General features: G+C 60.6%; 3 protein-coding genes across 3 annotated transcripts in view; 1 reads left to right on the forward strand and 2 right to left on the reverse strand.

Moving 5' to 3' along the window:
- The window catches only part of LOC117648471 (sodium/potassium/calcium exchanger Nckx30C), a 16,467-nt gene extending 15,967 nt beyond the window's left edge, over positions 1 to 500 (reverse strand). The window contains exons 1-2 of the mRNA XM_034390976.1: positions 390 to 500; positions 6 to 338 (exon numbers count right to left, since the gene is read on the reverse strand). Coding sequence (XP_034246867.1) covers positions 6 to 338; positions 390 to 500 — 444 coding nt within the window. The remainder of the gene's footprint in view (positions 1 to 5; positions 339 to 389) is intronic.
- A 5,921-nt stretch (positions 501 to 6,421) lies between these two features.
- LOC117648472 (integrin alpha-PS5-like) lies at positions 6,422 to 17,304 on the forward strand. Its single transcript, XM_034390977.1, has 19 exons — positions 6,422 to 6,586; positions 6,870 to 7,048; positions 7,452 to 7,552; positions 8,159 to 8,273; positions 8,648 to 8,754; positions 9,769 to 9,817; positions 10,098 to 10,190; positions 10,496 to 10,584; positions 11,765 to 11,989; positions 12,303 to 12,450; positions 12,737 to 12,922; positions 13,170 to 13,343; positions 13,639 to 13,869; positions 14,173 to 14,317; positions 14,394 to 14,610; positions 15,126 to 15,410; positions 15,678 to 16,156; positions 16,335 to 16,467; positions 16,878 to 17,304. The coding sequence occupies exons 1-19, from the start codon at positions 6,438 to 6,440 to the stop codon at positions 17,100 to 17,102; spliced, it is 3,330 nt and encodes a 1,109-aa protein (XP_034246868.1). The 5' UTR covers positions 6,422 to 6,437; the 3' UTR covers positions 17,103 to 17,304.
- Positions 17,305 to 17,694: 390 nt separating this feature from the next.
- On the reverse strand, positions 17,695 to 22,902 carry LOC117648473 (leucine-rich repeat-containing protein 49). The gene is made up of 9 exons (XM_034390978.1): positions 22,826 to 22,902; positions 22,216 to 22,540; positions 21,730 to 21,899; positions 21,457 to 21,598; positions 20,978 to 21,283; positions 19,901 to 19,961; positions 19,230 to 19,603; positions 18,276 to 18,536; positions 17,695 to 17,895 (listed from the first exon to the last, which is right to left on the reverse strand). Exons 1-9 carry the CDS (start codon positions 22,900 to 22,902, stop codon positions 17,695 to 17,697), a joined length of 1,917 nt encoding a protein of 638 aa, XP_034246869.1.
- Between the last annotated feature and the right edge of the window lie 93 nt (positions 22,903 to 22,995).

Below are 22,995 nucleotides of genomic sequence, written 5' to 3' on the forward strand. Positions count from 1 at the left end.
CCGGCCACGTCGTCGGCGATGTCGAGCTTCTCGATGATGACGTCGAGGGCCGGCACGAAGAACTCGTCGCACACGACGGCCAGCGCCACGAACATGTAGACCAGGCCGACGACGTGCAGCGCGATGGCGCCGTGGCGCCGCTGCTCCATGGTGAAGATGTCGGGCGGGAAGAGTGGGGTCTTGGTGACGTTGGCGACGGACGCGTTGGCGTCGTGACCCCCCGTGCCGTGGTGGTTGTTGGTGTGGTTGTCCACGAAGAGAGGCCAGTCACCCGGCACCTCGCTGGAGGCCTCCTCGTAGGGGTCCACGGCGGGCGGCCGCAGCTGCCCCGGCCGCGGCTGTCCCGGCGGGGGCGGGCCGACGGGGGCGGCGTTGGCCGGCGCCTGGACGTGCGACTGCGACGTGCCCTGGCCGCCCGACGAGGACGGCCGGTTGTGGTTGCTGGCCACCGTGGTGGCCATCATGACCACCGCCAGCCACACGTACCTCCACACGGCCATCTCTCGCTTCTTGCGGCGCGGGCCCTGGGCCTGGCCCTTGGCTTGCCTTTGCCGGGACCAGGGCCCCGCCACGGCCCCCGGGCCTCGGCCTCGGCCAGCGCGGCCGCCTGGTGACCCTGGTGTCGGGGGTCGCCGCGCGGGCTGCATGGCCTGCACGCTGGCGCCATGGCCACGTCGCGGACGTCTAGGGCTTCTCCATGGTGCGGCGGGCTCGGCCCTGGCGGCCCTGGCGGCCCACGACGGCGTGGTAGGCAGGCCGCGGGCAGGTCTGTGCCCAGGCCTGCAGGCAGGCTCCGCGTTGCGTGGCGTGGCCAGGCGTGGCGGTGCGGTGGCCGCCGTCCGCGCTACCGCGCTGCGACCGCGAGCCCGTCTGCTCCTACACTGAGCGCGCGGCCTGCCCCGCCCCCACGCCGCCGCCGCGGCCGCCCCCCCCTGCCCCCCCGCCCCCCACGGTCGATATCGCCCCCCCCCCCAAGGCCCCCACGGCCCCCTCCAGTAAGTGTCCGGCGCGGGGATGCCACCCTCCTGGCCATGCTGGTCGTGCTGGCGGCCCGCTTGGCGGGGCCCTGGCCGCCCTGGCCGCCCTGGCCCTGGGATCGGCGGCACCGGGACTGGCGGCTGCAGCACGCCGCACAGAGGGCCAGAAGACCGGTGGAGGCGGCCAGACTCTAGACGCGTTTTGAGCTCCAGAGTCCAAAAAGGGGACTCAAACCCGAACGTGTGACCCCGCCAATGGATTCCTCGTTCGGACAGCAACCCATTGGTGGGGTCACACGTTCGGTTCGAGTCCCATTTAGCGACTCTGGAGCTCAAAACGCGTCCGGGACTTTGGCCGCCTCCACCGGTCTTCTGGGCCACTGTGCGCCACGGGCAGGAAGCACGCCTCGAGGCACGCCGTCGTGGAGGTCGGAACGCACTGGAGGCCGTTGTGGGCAGCCATCTAGCGCCCGGATCGGACGCCTTCTCGACTCGCCCCCCATTGGGTCCCCAGAGCAGCAGGGGAAAAGTCCTGGGCTTTATAATCGCTTAACTTTTGACCCCATTTTCAGCATGCTGTAGGCCGAAGTGCACGAAACAGTGGCCGTGCGTGTTGCTGAGCTGCTTGCCCTCTCGGACCTCCTGTAAGGCGCCATGTGATTTTAAAAGAGCTGTAAAGTTTTTCTCGAGGGGCAATAATTTTGACGTCTCTCCGGGTCAAATCCACCATTAAAACCATCACTGTCGAAGTGTAGCATGGACACTGTGTGAACCAAAAGTGCGGGATGATCGGCCGACGGCACTCCACTGGCAGTCACGTGACGCGAATCGCGGTGACACGGTGTCACGGCCCGATAAACACACGGCAAGCTCTCTCCCCTTCTCTCTCTCTCTCTCTCTCTCTCTCTCTCTCTCTCTTCTCTCCCCTACCTCCCCCGCAGAGGCTTTCCCTTCTCCCTTCCACTCATCACCTCCTCTCTGTTCATGCGAACAAAGTCCACAACAACTTCATATTGGACAGGGGGAGGTCGGGGTGGAGAAGGTCGGGGAGGTGGAGGAGGAGGAGGAGCAGGAGGAGGAGGGGGAGGGAGGAGGGGGGGGAGGGAGGGGAGGGGGAGGAAGTCGTTTGCCACCTGCGAATGAGGTTAGTGTATATAATGGCATGCGCCCTTCCCAGCGACAGCCTCGCGGGGGAGGGAGGGGAAGGGAGGCGAAGGGAGGGGGAGGAGGGGGGAGGGGAAGGGAGGAGGAGGGAGGGAGGGGGGCGGAGGGAAATCGGAAAATTCAAAAGCCGCGCCACGCGGTGACTCGCGGCTCGGCTGCGTCTGGCGCCCGGATGGCGCCAATTCCAAAAGTGGCCTCGCCGCGGAAATGCCGGATGAATTAAATTCTTGGCTTTTTAGCAGTGGGCACTCGCTATGGAAAGGAGGGGAGGGGGGCTGGGCCGGGCTGGGCCAATTGTTGCGGCCATGCTGGAAAACGCCTGCCAGCTGCAGCGTAGGCACTGCCACTGTGACATACGCGTTCTCGCAAATTCGGTGGGACCCGCGGCCCTGCGGTAAGCACGTTGTCAACATATATTGCATTGCGGAAGGTCTTAAAATGTCCCCGAGGCAGCCACGCAGTGGGCCAGAAGACCGGTGGAGGCGACCAAAACTCAAGACGCGTTTAGAGCTTCAGAGTCGCCGAACAGGACTCGATTCGAACGTGTGCCTCCGCCAATGGATTCCTCGTTTGGAGAGCAATCCATTGGTAGGGTCACACGTTCGGTTCGAGTCCCATTTAGTGACTCTGGAGCTCAAAACGCGTCTCGAGTTTTGACCGCCTCCACCGGTCTCCTAGCCCTCTGTGCGCGCGACCTCTCCGTTTTTCGTCCAGCCGTGTTCCCCTTCCACGCCACCTCCGGGCAAACTTTGCGGCAGGGGTCGGCGCGCTTGCAATGGGGCGGGGCGAGGCGGGGCGAGGCCGGGCGAGCAGCGAGTGTTTTAATTTTCAAGTTTCGGGAAAGCGGTCAAGGAAGTGGGGCTGAGTCAGGGCTGAGTAGCTTGCTGCCGCTGCTCTGTGCTTGATGCCGCATTTCGCGTGTGCCTCGGGCCGAGGAGGACCGATTAGAATGTGGCGGAGCCGGAGAGAAGGGGAGAGAGAGAGAGAGAGAGAGAGAGAGAGAGAGAGAGAGAGAGAGAGAGAGAGAGAGAGAGAGAAGGGGGGCGCCTTGACCGCTGGTGCACCCTCCAGGAAGGGAAGGGCTATGGAGTATGTCTCATCCTTTGGGAGGGCCAGATACGGGGTGGAGGGGGAAGGGGGGGGGATCGAGATTAGGGAATGGCAGCAGACCCAAGGCACATGCTGGCCGCCTCCAACCGCGTCTCCAGCCGCCCCCGCAGGCTCGGCTCCTCGCTCCGCTCGGCATTGGGACAGAAGGGGTCGCGGGGGTCATAACTCAAACCGGCATCTGGGAGGGGGTAGTCCGGGGGAACGGGGGGCCGAACGTACTCGCCAAAAGCTCAGCACAGGTTTAGGTTATGGCTGCTGGTGTACTGTACAGTCGGAGGCCGCACAGTGGGCCAGAAGACCGGTGGAGGCGGCCAAAACTCTAGACGCGTTTTAAGCTGCAGAGTCGCTAAATGCGACTCGAACCGAACGTGTGACCCCACCAATGGATTGCTCTCCGAACGAGGAATCCATTGGTGGGGTCACACGTTCGGTTCGAGTCCCATTTAGCGACTCTGGAGCTCAAAACGCGGTGTGGCGGTGGATTTGCGCGTGGTTTGGCGGGGCGGCCAGTGAATATGCATGCAGATGGCCAATGCATCCCGGATGCAGCGCCGCAGCGGTCTCGCTGTCATGTTATCTCTTCCACCAGCGAGGACCGCCATGGCCAGCCATGCCAACGGAACGAACAATAAAACAATGGCGGTGAAGCGGCGGCCAATCAGAGCGCTGTAGTACAAGCGTGACCACACCGAGGACCACACGCAGCGCGCGCAAGCGCGCAGCGAGGCGGCGACCGTGCGGGGCTCTGGGCAATTCTGTCGTCCCCACCGACCGGCGGCACGGTCCGGTCCGGCCGGCTGTCGAACGCCGAAAACTGGAATGATTTGTAATTGTTTTAGGGCGAGCGAGCGGAGCGGGGCAGTCGAACAGCACCAAACACGTCGTCATGTAATCAGTGTCCGTGCCGTCAAGCCACTACGGCGCACAGTGGGCCAGAGGACCGGTGGAGGCGGCCAAAATTCCAAACGGGTTTCGATCTCCAGGGTCGCTGAATGTGACTCGAACCGAACGTGTGACCCCACAAATAGATTCCCCGTTCGGAGAGCAATCCATTGATAGGGTCACATGTTCGGTTCGAGTCCCATTCAGCGACTGTGGAGCTCAGAAAGCGTCTACAATTATGGCCGCCTGCACCGGTCTTCTGGCCCACTGTGCTGTGCCGTCCGACAGTGCGTTCTGCAGACCACGCGAAGTGCTCCACGTTCACCAATGTAAGACGAAGACGCAACTGCCAGCCTGCCTCGGTGGTCCGCGCCGTCCGACCGGCAGAGCGATTCCGCTTCCGCCCTGTCGCTCTGTCCCCCTCACACGCCATGCGCACGCGGTGCCGAGAGGTGCCGACCACCGCGAGTGCGAGGGAGACAGAGCGAGGACGGCAATTGGAACAGCGGCGCATCATGAACGCGCCTCCAGGCTTTGGATGTGAAGCGCAGCTGCACTGTAGGCTGCTCTGCCTCAGCCGGCTAGCGCAACCGCCCTCGCTGAAGCCGTCGCCAAGGTCGTCACTGAGGCCTTTACTTAGGCCGTCGGCAAGGTCGTCTCCGAGGCCGTCGCTGAGGCCGTCGCTGAGGCCGTCGCCGAGGTCGTCGCCGAGGCCGTTACTGAGGCCGTCGCTGAGGCCGTCGCCAAGGTCGTCGCCGAGGCCGTCGCTGAAGCCGTCGCCGAGGCCGTCGCCGAGGCCGTCGCCGAGGCCGTCGCCGAGGCCGTAACCGAGGCCGTCACTGAGGCCGTCACTGAGGCCGTGGCGAAGGTCGTCACTAGGGGTCGAAGTTTCCCGGAAATCTTCAAAGTTCCCGGAAAATTTCCGGAAAAGTGGAAAATTTCCATTTTTTTGGGAAATTTTGGAAAATTTGGAAATATTGACTTTATTGCGTTAAAATGTGATAAAGGGAGGAAAAAAATTTTATTCGAAAAAACAAAAACGGAGAAACAGGTGAAAGGAACCAATTATTTATTTTCATGGTAACTAAGACCACTTCTAAATCGGTCAAAATAGTCACATTAGCGATTGGCATTTTCACTTTCTAGACCTAAGATTCCGCGTCGGCCTGGTGGGAGTTGGCTGATGGCCTACACTGCAAATGTCTTACTGTGAAAGGCTGCACCAACATATCATGGTGGAGATTTTTTCCATAATACCAATGAAATTTTTGTGAAAATATCTAATTCTCAATGGTATGTTATGAAGGCAGCTGCACCACCATAGTATGGAACATTTTCACCATAATATGGAGAATCTTCATGGTACAACATGTAGAGTGTACACCAGCCTTTACTTGAACTCTCGTTCCTGTGCCGGTTTCGCTGGTGCGATAACACAAGTACCAACCTGCCCTCGGCGCAGCGTTTGCCATTCCAACTCCTCCGATCGGAAGCGCGCATGAAGGCGTAAAATTCAAACTGGAAACTTTGATAGAAGTGTATTTTTGGGTAAATTAAACTGAAAAAGGTGACCCCGAGAGGGCTGAGGGTGAAATGGCGCTCGCACAATGTAAAATGTATCGTGCAATACACTAAGGAAAACGTAAAGACAGGTTTGTGTGCATTTATGAATCAAAAACTCAAAAACACCAAATTTTCCAATATTTCCTACTTTTTCAGGGGTCCGGAAATTTTCCGAAATTTTCCGAAAAATTTCCGGAAATTTTCCGGAAAGTTTCCGGCACTTTGATCCCTAGTCGTCACTGATGCCGTCGCTGAGGCCGTCACTGAGGCCGTGGCCAAGGTCGTCACTGATGCCGTCGCTGAGGCCGTCACTGAGGCCGTGGCCAAGGCCGTCGCTGAGGCCGTCGCCAAGGTCGTCTCCGAGGCCGTCGCTGAGGCCCTCACCGAGGCCGTCGCCGAGGCCATCGCCGAGGCCGTCGTTAAGGTCGTCGCCGAGGCCGTCACTGAGGACGTCGCTGAGGACGTCGCTGAGGACGTCGCTGAGGCCGTCGCCAAGGCCGTCACCGAGGTCGTCGCCGAAGCCGTCGCCGAGGCCACGTCACCGGAGACGGCCCCTCCCTCAAGATCCGCGTTTGAAAATGTGCACTGCGGTTCGCGCCTGAGGACTGGGCGTCCCCTCGCCCCTCCCCCTTCCGCGGCGGATGGCGGCCGCTGACGCGGGCAAGGCGCGGCACCGCGCGGCGCACTTGGCTGACGCGCCGCCGCCAAAGCCAAAGGAGCCGCGTCCGCGACACCGTCGCCATGCTCGCCGTGGTCGCCGCCGTGCTGCTGGCGGTGGCCGCGCCGCCTCGCGCCGTCGCCTTCAACGCGGACGCCAACCACGCCGTCGTCTTCGACGCCGCGTCCGAGGACTTGCTGTTCGGCTACAGCGTGGCCCTCGCCTCCGGCCAGTGAGTCGCCATCACAGTGGGCCAGAAGACCGGTGGAGGCGGCCAAAACTGTGGACGCGGTTTGAGCTCCAGAGTCGCTAAATGGGACTCGAACCGAACGTGTGACCCCACCAACGGATTGCTCTCCGAACGAGGAATCCATTGGTGGGGTCACACGCTCGGTTCGAGTCCTGTTTAGCGACTCTGGAGCTCAAAACGCGTCTTGAGGTTCAGCCGCCTCTGCTGTGCTAAGTTCTACCCAGTTTAAGCCAGAGCCTTGAACCTTGTTCTTTCCGGTTCGCAGGCTGCTCGTCGGCGAGCCGAAGGGGTCCTGGCTGACCAGGGCTGACCTGCACCAGCCTGGGGCGCTGCACCGCTGCGCGCCCTCCCTGGGGCCCTCCCTGGGGCCCTCCCCGGGGCCGGGGGGCAACGCATGGGGGGCGCCAGGGGCCTCGCCCAGGTGCACCCCCGCAGTGCTCGAAGGTGAAGTGTATCAGGCCGCCCTCATGGATTAACCGGACCACGATTTATACCTAGAGATTGCCTTCAGGAGTCGTGTTGTTTTCGTTGTTATTCATTTTGTTATTGGTTCGGATCGGACGGGGAATACTATAAAAAATATAAATCTTCTAAATTTCAGAAAAAATTGAAAAAAGGTGGTGTGAAGTATCAAGAAAGACGAGGCGTTCCTTTGGATTCCAAGGCGGCGGCTTTTTTGCCGTGAGACTTTGGATCTAAATCGGAACATCCGTCAAGTGGCAATCTCCTCTTTATCAAAGTCCGCCTTCCTGCCAGGCCCACTGCCAGCCCCCGGCGGCATGCCAGAGCCACGGCAGGCCCACCGTTCCCGCGGAAACCGAAAGTGACGACTGTCTGTCTGTTCCAGGTAAAGAGGACGCGTACATCGGCGGCCAGCGCGTGCAGCACCTCAAGAACGACTCCATGTTTGCCTCCGCCGTCGTCACCACTTCCGCCGGGATGACGCTGGTAGGCCGGTACAGTGGGCCAGAAGACCGGCGGAGGCGGCCAGAACTCGAGACGCGTTTTGAGCTCCAGAGTCGCTAAACGGGACTCGAAGCGAACGTGTGACCCCACCAATGGGTTGCTCTCCGAACGAGGAATCCATTGGTGGGGTCACACGTTCGGTTCGAGTCCCATTTAGCGACTTACAGTGAGTGAAGAGAGATTTGCCAGTGTAGGCGTGGAGTGGTCGGGGCGTTGGCGTCTTCGCTGCTTCGCTTATCTTATTGCACGACGATTACGCTCCTCGTTCCGCCCATTCAAGTGTTTCCTGGTTCCCCAAAACAATGCCAGAAAATGCGTCCGGACCCCAGGTCTGGACCACTGTGAAAAGAAGTATCGGAGATTTTCAAAGCCACCTCTGGAAAAGGCAGTTTTTCTTGTTCTTAGTATGAAATTTACGAAGAATTTGCAAAGTCTCCGTAGGTTCCCCATAAATTTACGAAGGTGGCTTCGTAAATTTTCCAATTTCACGAACATTCATCGTAAATTTCCCGTAAATTTATGAAGATGCCTTCGTAAACGACCAATTTATTTGACAGAGTTGACAGAGTTGCACCTTGATGTCGCCAGGTGTGTGGACCGGGCTGGAAGAACCAGATGTACAAGAACAAGCACTACCTCATGAACGGGCTGTGCTACGCGCTGACCGAGAACCTGAGCAGGCCGTACGCCCCACTGGCCGACAGTTACGGTGAGCGAAAAAAAAACACTTTGACAGTTGGAACGAGGGCCGTCACGCAGCGGTGCCCCGGAGTAACTTCAACTCTTATTAAAAATGAAATGTCTCGCCTGGCGATCCAAAGAGAACCCGCACAGTGGGCCAGAAGACCGGTGGAGGCGGCCAAAACTGTAGACACGTTTTGAGCTCAAGAGTAGCTCAATGGGACTCGAACCGGACGTGTGACCCCACCAATGGATTGCTCTCCGAGCGAGGAATCCATTGGTGGGGTCACACGTTCGGTTCGAGTCCCATTTAGCGACTCTGGAGCTCAAAACACGTTCAGAGTTTTGGCCGCCTCCACCGGTCTTCTGGCCCACTGTGACCCGCTTTCCTCTCAGCCAAGCAGGGGGCCGCGGTGCCCGACCCTTCGCAAGGCCCCGGCGCCACCAAGAACGTCTTCAACTACGCCTTCGGCGAGGCGGGCTTCTCGGCACACATCAGTCAGGTGAGCAAGGGCACAGTGGGCCAGAAGACCGGCGCCGGCGGCCAAAATCCCGGACGGATTTTGAGCTCCAGAGTCACTAACTGGGACTCGAACCGGACGTGCGACCCCACCAATGGATTGCTCTCCGAACGAGGAATCCATTGGTGGGGTCACACGTTCGATCTGAGTCCTGTTAAGCGACTCTGGAGCTCAAAACGCGTCTCGAGTTTTAGCCGCCTGCGCCGGTCTTCTGGCCCACTGTGAGGAGGAGGGGGAGGGGAATTCCCTCGCCTTCTTTCGGGCGGAGCCGCAGTAAGACAAGTGTATGGTGCAGACGAGCACAAGTGCAAACACACTCACCCACACAAACACGCATCCGCCCACGCGCACACACACACACAAACACTTACTCGCGAAGCCTTGTGCCCGTGGCCTTTCCGCACACACACTCACACATTCACACCTACCCACACACACGCACTCGCGCGCTCACACTCACACACACTTACCCGTGAACAAACATTGCAGATGGTGCTTGAACGAGTTTCGTCGCTCCGTCTAGGTCAGACTAGGCTACGCGGCTGTGCCTCCGGATTTGACCAAGGGCCGTTGTTTGTCCTCCGCCCTCCATTAGACGGGGTCCGTTCAAAACAAAAGAAGAAAAAGAACAAAAAATTGCTGTTTTTTGCCGCTGCACTGTCGATAACGGCGCGGAGTCTGCGAACGGTCTCGCGAGACGGAAATCAAGAGCATTGCACCCGTTGTCGCGTCCACGGGCAGCTGCAGCCGCAATGGCAAGGCAGTGTTGATTGCCAAACACGTTGTTTGCTTCCAGGGGAAATCACTGTGAATTTAATTCAGAGTACACATTCAATGAATCTCAGTCAAATTTCGATGAATTTAGGAAAAATTTTAATCTGCTGAATTTAGAGAAGAATTTTGATGAATTTCAGTGAATTTTGGTAAACTTTACATGCTTGATGATTTTTAGTGTACAAATTTCACTGGAGTCATTTCCCCTCGGTTTGATTCCAGGACGAAACTGAGGTCCTTCTCGGTGCGCCCGGAGTGCTGCAGTGGAGAGGTATCGTTTCACCCAAGATGCAATTGGTACACTCCAAAAAACGACTGGAGTTTTTAAAAAAAAAAACTTTCTTTGGTTTTTTTTTGAAACGTTTTCTTGATCCAACTTTCTTTTCTTCAACAAAGATGTCAAGATTACAAGATAAGTTTTCTTGAAAATTAAAAACAAGGAAATGCGCAATCAAGAAACCATTTTTCTGGCTTCTCTGGGATTATAAATCAATCCCCAATCATAATTTATTTTTTAATAGAATTTTTTTTTATTGTTTTTTTTTTTGTAGGCTCGGTGATCCGCTACCGCATTAGCCCCGTCGGCCAGCTCATCGAGAAGGTGGTCACCAGCACGGAAACGCTCCAAGACTGCAGTTACTTTGGTTGGTGCCACGATGCGTCGCGGTAGAAAGACGTTCCTGGAGTCACACAGTGGGCCAGAAGACCGGTAGAGGTGGCCAAAACTCTAGACGTGTTTTGAGCTCCAGCGTCGCTAAATGGGACTCGAATCGAGCGTGTGACCCCACCAATGGATTGCTCTCCGAACGAGGAATCCATAAGTGGGGGCACACGCTCGCTTCGAGTCCTGTTTAGCGACCTTGGAGCTTAAAACACGTCTAGAGTTTTGGCCGCCTCCACCGGTCTTCTGGCCCACTGCGCCCTGACACAGAGCTGATCTGTCCTCCAGGTTACTCGGTGACGGCCGGCAGGTTCCGCGTTGGAGCGCCCAGGGATCAGTACGCGGCGGGGGCGCCGCGGGCCGCGCTCACCGGCAAGGTGAGGTCCCACAGTGGACCGGCCAAAACCTCGGACGCGTTTTGAGCTCCAGAGTCGCTTAGCAGGACTCGAACCGAACGTGTGACCCCACCAATGGATTCCTCGTCCGGAGAGCAATCCATTGGTGGGGTCACACGTTCGGTTCGAGTCCTATTCAGCGACTCTGGAGCTCAAAACGCGTCCCGGGATTTCGACCGCCTTCCGGTCTTCCGGCCCACTGTGCAGCAGAAGTCTCTAGCCCTAGCCAGCCATATGGGAGCCTATCAACGAGCCCTAGAAGGCGACCAGCCGTAGGAACCTCACCCCAGCCAGCCAGGCGCAGCCAGGCCTCTGGAAGGACGCCAGCGGTTATGACTTGGCTCTGAGTACTCCATCGGTGGCGCTGTGCGGAGCTGCGCGGTGCTGCGGTGTCACCGCCAGGTAGGGGCGGGGCGAGGCACAGTGGGCTAGAAGACCGGTGGAGGCGGCCAAAACTCTAGACGTGTTTTTAGCTCCAGAGTCGCTAAATGGGACTCGAACCGAACGTGGGACCCCACCAATGGATTGCTCTCCGAACGAGGAATCCATTGGTGGGGTCACACGTTCGGTTCGAGGCCTGTTTAGCGACTCTGGAGCTCAAAACGCGTCTAGAGTTTTGGCCGCCTCCACCGGTCTTCTGGCCCACTGTGCGGGGCGGGGAGACGAGGCCGACTTGCCGACCTGGCGCGGCGCCAAAGCCAAAGATAAGGGCTGGCCGATTGACAGTGGGGCGGCCCTGCAGGGCAAGGAGAGGCGTCAAGCGCCACTTCGCCTCTTTCCTTCCACCCCACGTGGCTAAGGCCGCGGGGGGCGGATCCGGCGGCGGGTTCGGGGGATGTCGCCGAAGTTGCCCCTTACAGAGGCAAGGTGCGACTTTTCCCCTCCTTTCCGGCGGCTCACAGTGGGCTAGAAGACCGGTGGAGGCGGCCAAAACTCTAGACGCGTTTTGAGCTGCAGAGTCACTAAACAGGACTCGAACCGAGCGTGTGACCCTACCAATGGATTCCTCGTTCGGGGAGCAATCCATTTGTGGGGTCACACGCTCGGTTCGAGTCCCATTTAGCGACTCTGGAGCTCAAAACGCGTCCGGGATTTTGACCGCCTCCACCGGTCTTCTGGGCCACTGTGCTGGATCAGGCCAGGTACACTGCCCTCGTTCCAGGTGCTGCTGTTCGAGCTGGCGGACGACGCGGCGGGCGACGCGGCCGAGATGACGCCCCTCCAGGAGGTGCTGGGCGAGCAGCTCGGCGAGTACTTCGGCGCGGCCGTGCTGGCCGTGGACGTGACCGGCGACGGCCTCGCCGACCTCCTCGTCGGTGCCCCGCTGCACACGCGGCCGGAGCGCGGCGACGAGGGTCGCGTGTACGTCTACGTCAACGACGGCGAGGTGCGCTGCACAGTGGGCCAGAAGACCGGTGGAGGCGGCCAAAACTCTAGACGCGTTTTGAGCTCCAGAGTCGCTAAATGGGACTCGAACCGAACGTGTGACCCCACCAATGGATCGCTCTCCGAACGAGGAATCCATTATTGGTAGGGTCACATGTTCGGTTCGAGTCCCATTTAGCGACTCTGGAGCTCAGACTGCGTGTAGAGTTTTGGCCGCCTCCACCGGTCTTCTGGCCACTGTGTGGTGGTGAACCATGTTGAACGCGGCGAGCATGGTGATGGCGGTGAACTCACCTCTGTGGTCGATCCGGCAGGGCCGTCTACGGCGCACGGAGGCCCCGCTGACCCCGACCCGCGACGTCCCCGCGCACCACCGCCACCACGGCGAACACGGTGACCACGGTCCGAGGTTCGGCTCCGCCATCGCGGCGGCCGGCGACGTCAACCGAGACGGCTTCAACGGTGAGGTGCAACAACGTGCAAAGCAAGGGGAGAGGCCGCTGCACAGTGGGTCAGAAGACCGGTGGAGGCAATCGAAACCCCGGACGCGTTTTGAACTCCAGAGTCATTCAATGGGACTCGAACCGAACGTATGACCCCGTCAATGGATTGCTCTCCAAACAAGGAATCATTGGTGGGGCCTGTTCAGTGACTCTGGAGCTCCAAACGCGTCTAGAGTTTTGGCCGCCCTCACCGGTCGTCTGGCCCACTGCGCTTCGACGGCGTGGTGAACCAGTGCATCTTCCAGACGTGTGGGTCGGCGCGCCGTTCGAGGACGGCGGCCGCGGCGCCGTGTACTTGTTCCTGGGCTCCTCGACGGGGCTGAGGATCGCCGCCGCGCAGCGCGTCGCCGCAAGGGACGTCCACCGCGGCCTGCGCGCCTTCGGCTTCAGCATGGCGGCCGGCGAGGACCTGGACGGCAACGGGTACGCGGGTACGTCGCACAGTGGGGCAGAAGACCGGTGGAGGCGGCCAAAACTCTAGACGCGTTTTGAGCCCCAAAGTCGCCTAATGGGACTGAACCGAACGTGTGACCCCACCAATGGATTGCTCTCCGAACGGGGAATCCATTGGTGGGGTCACACGTTCGATTGGAGTCCTGTTTAGCGACTCTGGAGCTCAAAACTCGCCTCGTGCCCAGGATGACGCCGCCCTCTGGCCCACTGTCAATGCGTTTGCAGACCTCGCCGTGGGCGCGCCACTGTCGGGCTACGCCGCGGTGCTGCTGTCGCGGCCCGCCGCCCGCCTCGTGCCCAGGATGACGCCGTCCTCCAGCGAGCTGCCCCTCTCGGCCACGTCGTTCGTCCTGACGGCGTGCCTCGAGTACACCGGGCCGCGCGCCGAGCCGCAAGCAGGTGGGTGCACGCCAGATTAGGAGCACGTCTCCGGGCCAAGAGCATTCCACAGTGGACCAGAAGACCAGTGGAGGCGGCCAAAACTCCACACGCGTTTTGAGCTCCAGAGTCGCTAAGCAGGACTCGAACCGAGCGTGTGACCCCACCAATGGATTCCTCGTTCGGAGAGCAATCCATTGGTGGGGTCACACGTTCGGTTCGAGTCCTATTTAGCGACTCTGGAGCTCAAAACGCGTCTGGAGTTTTGGCCGCCTCCACCGGTGTTCTAGCCTACTGTGCATTCCTCCTGCTGCAGCCGCGTCCGTGTCGCTGTGGCTGGACGGCCCGTCGGGGCAGATGGACCGCGCGGCGCTGCAGCTGGCGGGGCGGCAGCTCTCGCGGCAGGTGCACTACGTGCAGAGCCTCGCCCTGGACAGGCGCAGCTGCACCAACGTCACGGTGGTCATCCGGCCCGACATCGACGACTTCACCATCCCCATCGACGTCACCATGAGGTTCAACCTGACCGACGAGGCGTCCCGCAGGGGTAAGCAATCGTCGCACAGTGGGCCAGAAGACCGGCGCCGGCGGCCAAAATCCCGGACGCGTTTTGAGGTCAAGAGTCGCTGAATGGGACTCGAAAGGAACGTGTGACTCCACCAATGGATTGCTCTCCGAACGAGGAATCCAATGGTGGGGTCACACGTTTGGTTCGAGTCCAATTCGGCGGCTCGTGAGCTCAAAACGCGTCTAGAATTTTGGCCGGTCTTCTGGCTCACTGTGTGTCGATGCAATGTCGGATGGAAATATTTTAGCGTGCCGGTGTTTGAACCCTCGACCGCTGCCACAGATCGGCCCTTCTGCAAGGCTTGCCCGGTGCTGGACCCCGCCGCGCCGACCACCGCGTCCCTCAAGGTCCCCTTCGCCACGGGCTGCGCAAACGACGCCATCTGCCGGCCGAACCTCAGCGTCGCGGTCGAGTGGCGCGGCGCGTCGTGAGTCAAGCCGATGTTCGTGGGTTCGAATACCGGTGACGGCGATTTTCAGTTTTTCCGTTTTGTTTGCTTTCAGACTGCCGCTGGTGCTGGGTAGCTCCCGACAGGTGACTCTCCGGGTCCTGATCAGCAACGCCGGTGAGCCTGCCTTCCTGGCCAAGCTCGCCGTGACGCTGCCCGCGCCCCTCGGCGTGGCCAGGATGCCGGCGGCGTGCCACGCGCCGCGCACCGAGGCCTCCGCGACGACGCTGCTCCTGTGCGACGTGGCCAACCCTCTGGGCCGCCACGCGCAGGTAACAGACCAGTTTATGTTCATTATTATGTTCATGTTTTTGTTCATGTTTATGTCCATGATTATGTTCATGTTTGTGTTCAAGTTTATGTTCATGTTTATGTTCATGTTTATGTCCATGTCTATGCTCATGTTTATGTCCTTGTTTATGTCCTATGTCCATGTTTATGTCCATGTTTATGCCTGTTTATGTCCATGTTTATGTCCATGTTTATGTCCATGTTTATGTCCATGTTTATGTCCATGTTTATGTCCATGTTTATGTCCATGTTTATGTCCATGTTTATGTCCATGTTTATGTCCATGTTTATGTCCATGTTTATGTCCATGTTTATGTCCATGTTTATGTCCATGTTTATGTCCATGTTTATGTCCATGTTTATGTCCATGTTTTTGTCCATGTTTGTTTTATGTTTATGGTTTCCATGTTTATGTCCATGTTTATGTCCATGTTTATGTCCATGTTTATGTTCTCGTTTATGTCCATGTTTATGTTTTTTGCGGCAACCCCTGCAGGCGACGCTGGACGTGCCCCTGGACGTGTCCGCCGTGTCCCTGTCGCCGGACGGCTCCGCGGCGCCCGTCCTGGGCGTGCTCCTCAACGCCACCAGCGCGGCCAACAGCCTGGACACGCGGCCCGAGGACAACGTCCTGGCCGCCACGCTGCCGATGGCCGCCGTCGTGGACCTGGACCTGGTGGGCAGGGCGTCGCCTGAGCTGGGCCTGCTGCCGCAGCAGTCCGGCGCCAAGCCCGTGCGCTTCACGCACACCTACGAGGTGGGCACCGAGTGGAGGTTCACATTCTTGTTTCGTCGGTCAGAAGATCGGTGGAGGCGGCCAAAACTCCAGACGCGTTTTGAGCTCCAGAGTCGCTAAACAGGACTCGAACCGAGCACGTGTGACCCCACCAATGGATTCCTCGTTCGGAGAGCAATCCATTGGTGGGGTCACACGTTCGGTTCGAGTCCCATTTAGCGACTCTGGAGCTCAAAACGCGTCTTGAGTTTTGGCCGCCTCCACCGGTCTTCTGGCCCACTGTGCGGGTAGTTGAACTCTCCCTGTCGGCAGGTGCACACCGCGGGCCCCACGGCCGTGCAGGCGGTGTCGCTGCGCATGCTGCTGCCGGCGAAGGCCAGGCTGGGCGGCAGCCGCGGCCGCCTGGTCACGCTGCTGCAGATGCAGGTGCTGGTGGACGGCGTGCGCGCGGCGTGCGCCGCGAGCGAGGCCACCAAGGCCGAGCAGGACGACAGGCTGGCTCCGGCGCGGCCCGCCGCCGTGGACTCGGAGGACGTCCAGGACGCCGAGGACGTCCAGGACGTTGACGGCGGCCTGCGCTGCGGCGCGGAGGCCGTGGTATGCGTGCAGCTGGAGTGCCAGCTGTCGCTGCAGAGGGGCTCCTCCACGCGAGTGGACCTGCAGCTCCGGCTGCTCACCGAGGCCCTGCTCCAGGTCGTCGGACCGTCCGCGCGCGCCGTGGCCGTGCACACCAAGGGCGTGGTGGTGCCGCCCAGGGTGGCCAGGCTGCCCGCCGGGACCAAGGTCACCATGTAAGGCCCCAGTGCTCGCCCAAGCCGCTAGTGTCGGAAGGTGCCAACCTCAGGCAGCTTGTCGAGCGGTTGTCACTCGTTTCGACACTGGAGCGTCCTGGGAAGTTCTGTCTACACTTAGAGACTACGCCTGAAGTTTCTTGAAGGAAAGGAAACTGGCAGTGTGACGTGTTTCCAGCGCGCGGCCAGTGCAGCTGTCCACGCTGTTCATGCGGCCGTCCGAGTCGGCGCCCGTGCAGCCCTGGGTCGTGGGGCTGTCCGTGGCCGCGGGGCTGCTGCTGCTGATGCTGCTCACCCTCGCCCTGGCCAAGGTGCGTCATTGTCTCACGTTGTGGACACTTCATGCAACCACCCCCAGTGTCCCTGGAGGCACTTCCGGTGTTTCTGGAGGCACTTCCGGTGTCCCTGGAAGCACTTCCGGTGTTCCTGGAAGCACTTCCGGTGTCCCTGGAAGCACTTCCGGTGTCCCTGGAGTCACTTCCGGTGTCCCTGGAAGCACTTCCGGTGTCCTTGGAAGCACTTCCGGTGTCCCTGGAAGCACTTCCGGTGTCCCTGGAAGCACTTCCGGTGTCCCTGAAAGCACTTCCGGTGTCCCTGGAAGCACTTCCGGTGTCCCTGAAAGCACTTCCGGTGTCCCTGGAAGCACTCCCACTTTTCCTGGAAGCACTTCCAGTGTTTCTGGTAGCACTTCCGGCATTCTAACCCGTGGCCTCGTCGCCAGGCCGGGTTCTTCGGCCGAAAGAAGGTGCCTCTGGTGGGCGAGGTGCCGCCCGAGCGGACCGCGGTCGGCGCGGAGAAGGCCCCCGGGCCCGGCCCCGCGGACGACGACACGCTGCTCGCCACCAAGGACGCCGTCAAGGACTTGGAGGACGCCGAAGTCCCGGACAACGGCAGCGACAGCGGCATGTCGTCCACCGTGGACGCGGCCCACGCCAACCGGAAGTAAGCCGGAAGTTGGCCGGCCGAAACCGGAAACAGCAACGAATAAGACTGAAGCCGACACGCGAGTCGAGCATAAAGCCAAAGAAAGAAGTAGAGTAGGCAAGTCGTGTTTTGTAAAGCTTGTATTTCGAATACAATGATCGAATTCACCGTCCATGAAACACGAAGCCAGCATGAAAAAACAATAAATATTGATTGCCCGAGGACCCCTCGTGTCTAAAAATACTTGATTAAAAATACTGCTCTTGGAACCCCCAATCAATACACCACAGTACCCCAAGAGCTCGCGGCCCCACCGCGCCGGAGCGACGTCACACAGTGGGCCAGAACACCGGCGCAGGTGGCCAGAATTCCGGATGCGCTTTGAGCTTCAGAGTCGCTGAATGGGACTCGAACCGAACGTGTATGACCCCACCAATGGATTGCTCTCCGAACGAGGAATCCATTGGTGGGGTCACACGTTCGGTTCGAGTCATGGTTAGCGACTCTGGAGCTCAAAACGCGTCCGGGATTTTGGCCGCCTCCGCCGGTCTTCCGGCCCACTGTGCGGCCCACTGTGCCGCGCCGGGGCGACGTCAGAGCGTTCGGCGGCGTGCTCAGAGCCGCTGCAGGCTGGCCATGCACTTCTTCATGTAGGCGTGCAGGTGCGAGTAGTCGACGAGCGTGTCGCGCACCAGCTCCTGCAGCACGCTGGGCCACTCGGACTCGAGCTGGCGCAGCTTGGCCACGGCGGACACGGCCATGTCGAGGAGCGCGCCGAGCTGCACGCGTCCCTTGTGGCGCCACAGCAGGTCGTCCTGGGACGGAACGTCGCGGCGTCAAGCCACGTCAAGCAAGCATCATCACCATCTTTTTCAACGAGAGATTACTCGAAATTCATCAAACTTGAAAAATTCACTGAAATTTGTCAAAATTTATCGAAATTGCATAGAAATTCATCGAAATTTGACTGAAATTCGTCAAATTGCGACTGAAATTCATCGAAATTCGACTCAAATTCTTGAAAATTCGACAGAAATTTCTCGAAATTTGACTGAAATTTGTCGAAATTTGACTGAAATTTATCGGAATTTGACTGAATCTCATTGGATTTGTACACTGAAATTCACAGTGATTACCCCCTAGTCTTTTTTCTTCTTTTTCTTTCATTAAAATTATAAAATGTTTTTTTTTTTACCTGCGTGAGGCTGGTGCGCCGCCACTGCAGGGCCTCCTTGCCCACCACGGTGCGCAGCGCGGGGTCCGCGGTCCACAGCCACTGGCGCGCGCTGAGGTGGTGGTGGTGCGGGGCGGGCAGGGCGGCGCCGTGGCCGCGCGACCCGTCCAAGCGCAGCCGCGACAGCAGGGGCTGCAGCAGGGTGTCCGGCAGCGACCACAGCACCAGGTCGCTGAGGCCGCGGAACTCGGCGGCCGCGGCCGACACCATCTCCTCCGTCACCTGCGGCAGAGGGGGCACTTGGAGTGGGCCGGAAGGCCGGCGGAGGCGGCTAAAACCCCGGACGCGTTTTGAGCTCCAGAGTCGCTGAATGGGACTCGAACCGAGCGTGTGACCCCACCAATGGATTGCTCTCCGAACGAGGAATCCATTGGTGGGGTCACACGTTCTGTTCGAGTCCTGTTTAGCGACTCTGGAGCTCAAAAACGTCTAGAGTTTTGGCCGCCTCCACCGGTCTTCTAGCACACTGTGAGTCGCCAGTTCCCGTCCAAGTTCGTTCAACTTTCATGTCCTCGTGGAAGGGAGCCAGCAATCAGACAGTGACACGCTGCCGGGCGATTCAGAAGAGTCGTTTCGTCGCTCTGTCTCTGTCGCACTCAAAGGCTTCTCCATAAGGGCGTGAAAGAGACAGAAACTCTTCTGAACCACTCGCGCCTGGGGGCTGTCTGTGCACAGTGGGGAAGAAGACCGGTAGAGGCGGCCAGAACTCAAGAAGCGTTTTGAGCTCCAGAGTCACTTAGTGGGACTCGAACCGAACCTATGACCCCACCAATGGATTGCTCACCGAACGAGCAATCCATTGGTGGGGTCACACGTTCGGTTCGAGCCCTGATTAGCGACTGAGCTCAAAACGCGCCTAGAATTTTGGCCGCCTCCACCGGTTTTCTGGCCCACTGTGCTGTGGTCTCCACCCACCTCCACGTCGTTGATGGTGCGCAGCCCCCAGTGTGCCAGGCGGTAGATGGCGTAGCTCTGCCACTGCTTGGCCACGATGGGGTTGCCCTCCTCCTCGACGCACAGCGAGGTGAGGCCCTGGATGTCGGCGAGCGCGTTGAGCTGGCCCAGACACGCCAGGTTGTTCTCGCGGAAGATGAAGTGCTCGGCGTTGGGGAAGCGCTGCTTGAGGCGGCCCAGCACCGCCGTCAGCCCGTTGAAGTTGATGTAGTTGAAGCGGACGATGGTGACGTCGGCGGCCTTGGCCGCGTTCCACGGTCTGTCGATGAACCGCAGCGCGCCCTGGCCGTACACGTTGAGGTAGCGGCCGCTGATCTCCACGAGGTAGTCGCCGCCTGGGGGCAGCGCCGGGCAGCGCGACGCAAAGCGTGAAGAGGCGGACAAAACTCTAGACGCGTTTAGAGCTCCAGAGTCGCTAAATGAGACTCGAACCGAGCGTGTGACCCCACCAATGGATTCCTCCTTCGGAGAGCAATCCATTGGTGGGGTCACACGTTCGGTTCGAGTCCGCCTCCACGGCAAATCCACTGTGAAGCGGGACGTGCTTGGCGTGTGCATCCACACTGCGCGGGACGCGGCGGGACGCCAGCAGCGAGCACCCAAGTTTGCGACTATCGCAGTCACTATCTCACCTTGCTCGCGTGTCTTGCCCTGCGCGTTGCCCGCACTGCTGGGGGCGGCGGGGGCGGGGCAGAGGGGGGCGGCGGGTGGAGGCGGCGGGGCGCTGGCCGCGGCTGGGGGGCCGGTGGAGGCGGCGCCGCCCCCGCCGCTGCTCACGCCGCGCGCCGACATGGCCGCGCTGGCCTGCGGCTTGGGGCGTGCCGTGGACGCCCTCGGGGGCGGCGGCTTGTACATCGGGGGCGGCCGGCGGTGCGGCGTGGCGCTCTTGGTGCGCTGCACCTCCACGGGGGCGGCGGCGGGGGCGGCGGCGGGGGCGGCCGGCAGCTCCCCGCTGGACTCGTCGTCGTCCTCCTCGCCGCCGCTGCTGCCGCTCAGCGAGCTCAGCGACGAGTCCACGTTGGGCTCCACGCTGGACAGGCTGTCGCAGCGGCGGGGGCGGCGCGCGGGGGGCGGCCCGGGGGCGGCAGGGCCGGTGGCGGAGGCGCCGGGCTGCTCGGCGACCTCCCCGTTCACCTGCTTCTCCTCCGGGAAGCCCAGCAGCGGAGCGAGGATCGGCGGAAGCCGGAAGAACTCAACACTGCAAAATCAACTTGGTTTATTTTTTCGCGTTTCAATCCAAGAGACCGCGCCGCAGTGGGCCAGGAGACTGGCGGAGGCGGTCAAAACTCTAGACGCGTTTTGAGCTCCAGAGTCGCTAAATGCAGGACTCGAACCGAACGTGTGACCCCACCAATGGATTGCTTTCCGAACGAGGAATCCATAGGTGGGGTCACACGTTCGGTTCGAGTCCCATTTAGCGACTCTGGAGCCCAAAACGCGTCTAGAGTTTTGGCCGCCTCCACCGGTCTTCTAGCCCACTGTGCGCGCACCTGTTGGACGTGTTGGTGGAGGACGTGTCCGTGTCCTGCGACGCCGTCCGCCGCACCAGCCCCCTCTGCGCGCGCCTGCTGTCGCCGCGGTCCATCATGCTCACCACCCTGGCGGACGGCCCCACGCCCGCCACGCCGGTGGAGGCCGTGGCCGAGGCCGCGGACCCGTTCTGCTTGGCCGAGGCCGCGCCGCCCGCCTTGCCGCGCGCGAGACTGCACCGTCGGCTTGTCCTCGCCGTCGAGGCCGTGCTGGTGGTCGGCGTCGAGACTGGGGGCGGCCGTGGCCGTGCCCGAGGCCGTGCCTGGCCTCTGCCCCGACGCGTGGCCGGGGCCGTGTCCGGGCCGGGGGCTGTTGGCGCAGCAGGACTGCGAGCGCAGCAGCTCCCAGTTGGTGCGCGCGTTGAAGATGACCTCCTCCCGCTTGACGCCGTCCGGCTCCCCGACGCCCAACTGCACGAACAGGCTGCTGGCGGCCTCCTTGTTGGAGCGCCACGACATGGCGGCCTTGCGCACGGGGTCGGTGATCTGGAAGCGGAGTGGCATGTCACGACAACTTGACCGCCGCACATAGTGGGTTTGCCGGAAGACTGGTGAGGCGGCCAAAACTCAACACGCGTTTCGAGCTCCAGAGTCGCTGAATGGGACTCGAACCGAACGTGTGACCCCGCCAATGGATTGCTCTCCGAACGTGCGCCCACCTGCAGGTTACTCAGCATGTTGAGGTTCGGTAAGTACGACACGAGGAAGGACACGCAGTCGCCGCCCTGCGCCACCGGGTTGCCGTCGATGGTCACCTCGCGCAAGTGGCTGGCCTTCGCGACACTGTACATGTCCTCGACGCTGCAACAGGAGAGCCAGATTACATCACTGTTACAAAAACGTATTGTAATTTAACAGTGGGCCATTCGGCAATTGACTGTGGTGTTTTATCTCCCCGCGGACCAGAAGGCCCGTGCCACTGTGCCCGGCACCTGCTGAGCTCGTTGTTGCTGAGGAACAGCTTGACGAGGTGGGGCGTGTCCCCGAAGCCCAGCAGCTTCCTCAGTCGGTTCCGCCGCAAGTTCAGTTCCTGCAGGTTGCGCAGGCCCTGCAGGTCGGACGCGCCCACCGAACGGATCTGGTTGCCGGCGAGGTTCAGCACCTGCGAGCAACCACCTCCCTCTCTTACCCGCGAGCGTAGGGGCCGCCCGTGACACTGTACTGTGGGCCAGAGGACAGGCGCCGGCGGATAAAACTCTAGACGCGTTTTGAGCTCCAGAGTCGCTGAACAGGACTCGAACCGAGCGTGTGACCCTACCAATGGATTGCTCTCCGAACGAGGAATCCATTGGTGGGGTCACACGTTCAGTTCGAGTCCCATTTAGCGACTCTGGAGCTCAAAACGCGTCTAGAGTTTTGGCTGCCAGCGCCGGTCTTCTAGCCCACTGTGCTTGAGTGCGACGGAGGTGCCCACCCACCTTGAGCTCGCACAGGAAGGACAGCCCGCCGACGGACGTGATCTGGTTGCCGTGCAGGTCCAGCACCTCGAGGCGCGTCTGCCGGCGCAGGCCCTCGATCTTCTTGATGCGGTTCTTGCCCATGAGCAGCACGCGCAGGTTGTCCAGGCAGTCGAGGCCCGACACGCGGTCCACCTGGTTGTCGTACATGTCGAGGAACACGAGGCGGCTCAGCGTGAGCCCCGCCGCCGACAGCGAGTCCATGCGCGTGATGAGGTTGTGCTGCAGCGAGAGCAGGCGCACGCGCGACTCGCCGGGCATCAGCGGCACGGCCGTCAGCCCCCGCCTGTCGAAGAGGAAAGCGCTTTCTCTCTCACACTCACACCGACTCACACACCGAAAGGACGAACGACGCACAGTGGGCCAGAAGACCGGAGGTGGCCAAACTCCCAGACGCGTTTTGAGCTCCAGAGTCGCTAAATGGGACTCGAACCGGACGTGTGACCCCACCAATGGATTCCTCGTTCGGAGAGCAATCCATTGGTGGGGTCACACGTCCGGTTCGGGTCCCATTCAGCGACTCTGGAGCTCAAAACGCGTCTAGAGTTTCGGCCGCCACTGTGAAGCGCACCTGTCCAGGCTGATCCTGTCGGGGTTCTTCTCCTTCTCCCGGATGGTCCTCGCCACCTGAAGGCGGCCGTCGTGCATGGCCTGCAGGTCGCCGTCGTCCGGCCGGTCGGCGGCCACAGGGGTGCCGCCCCCGCCGCCCCCGGCCGCCGCCACCGGCGACCCCGACGCGCC

This window comes from Thrips palmi, unplaced genomic scaffold, assembly GCF_012932325.1.
Source record: "Thrips palmi isolate BJ-2018 unplaced genomic scaffold, TpBJ-2018v1 HiC_scaffold_3, whole genome shotgun sequence".
NCBI lineage: Eukaryota > Metazoa > Arthropoda > Insecta > Thysanoptera > Thripidae > Thrips > Thrips palmi.

Bases quoted from the DNA above. Each gene is read 5' to 3' on its own strand.
- LOC117648472 (XM_034390977.1), top strand. From the start codon at position 6,438: ATGCTCGCCGTGGTCGCCGCCGTGCTGCTGGCGGTGGCCGCGCCGCCT. The intron at 7,553-8,158 runs GTAGGCCGGTAC...TGATGTCGCCAG, and splicing joins CTTCCGCCGGGATGACGCTG to GTGTGTGGACCGGGCTGGAA. The intron at 12,923-13,169 runs GTACGTCGCACA...ATGCGTTTGCAG, and splicing joins GGACGGCAACGGGTACGCGG to ACCTCGCCGTGGGCGCGCCA.
- LOC117648473 (XM_034390978.1), bottom strand. From the start codon at position 22,902: ATGCACGACGGCCGCCTTCAGGTGGCGAGGACCATCCGGGAGAAGGAG. The intron at 21,599-21,729 runs GTGCCGGGCACA...CTCCTGTTGCAG, and splicing joins AGCAACAACGAGCTCAGCAG to CGTCGAGGACATGTACAGTG. The intron at 19,604-19,900 runs GTGAGATAGTGA...CGCTGCCCCCAG, and splicing joins GGGCAAGACACGCGAGCAAG to GCGGCGACTACCTCGTGGAG.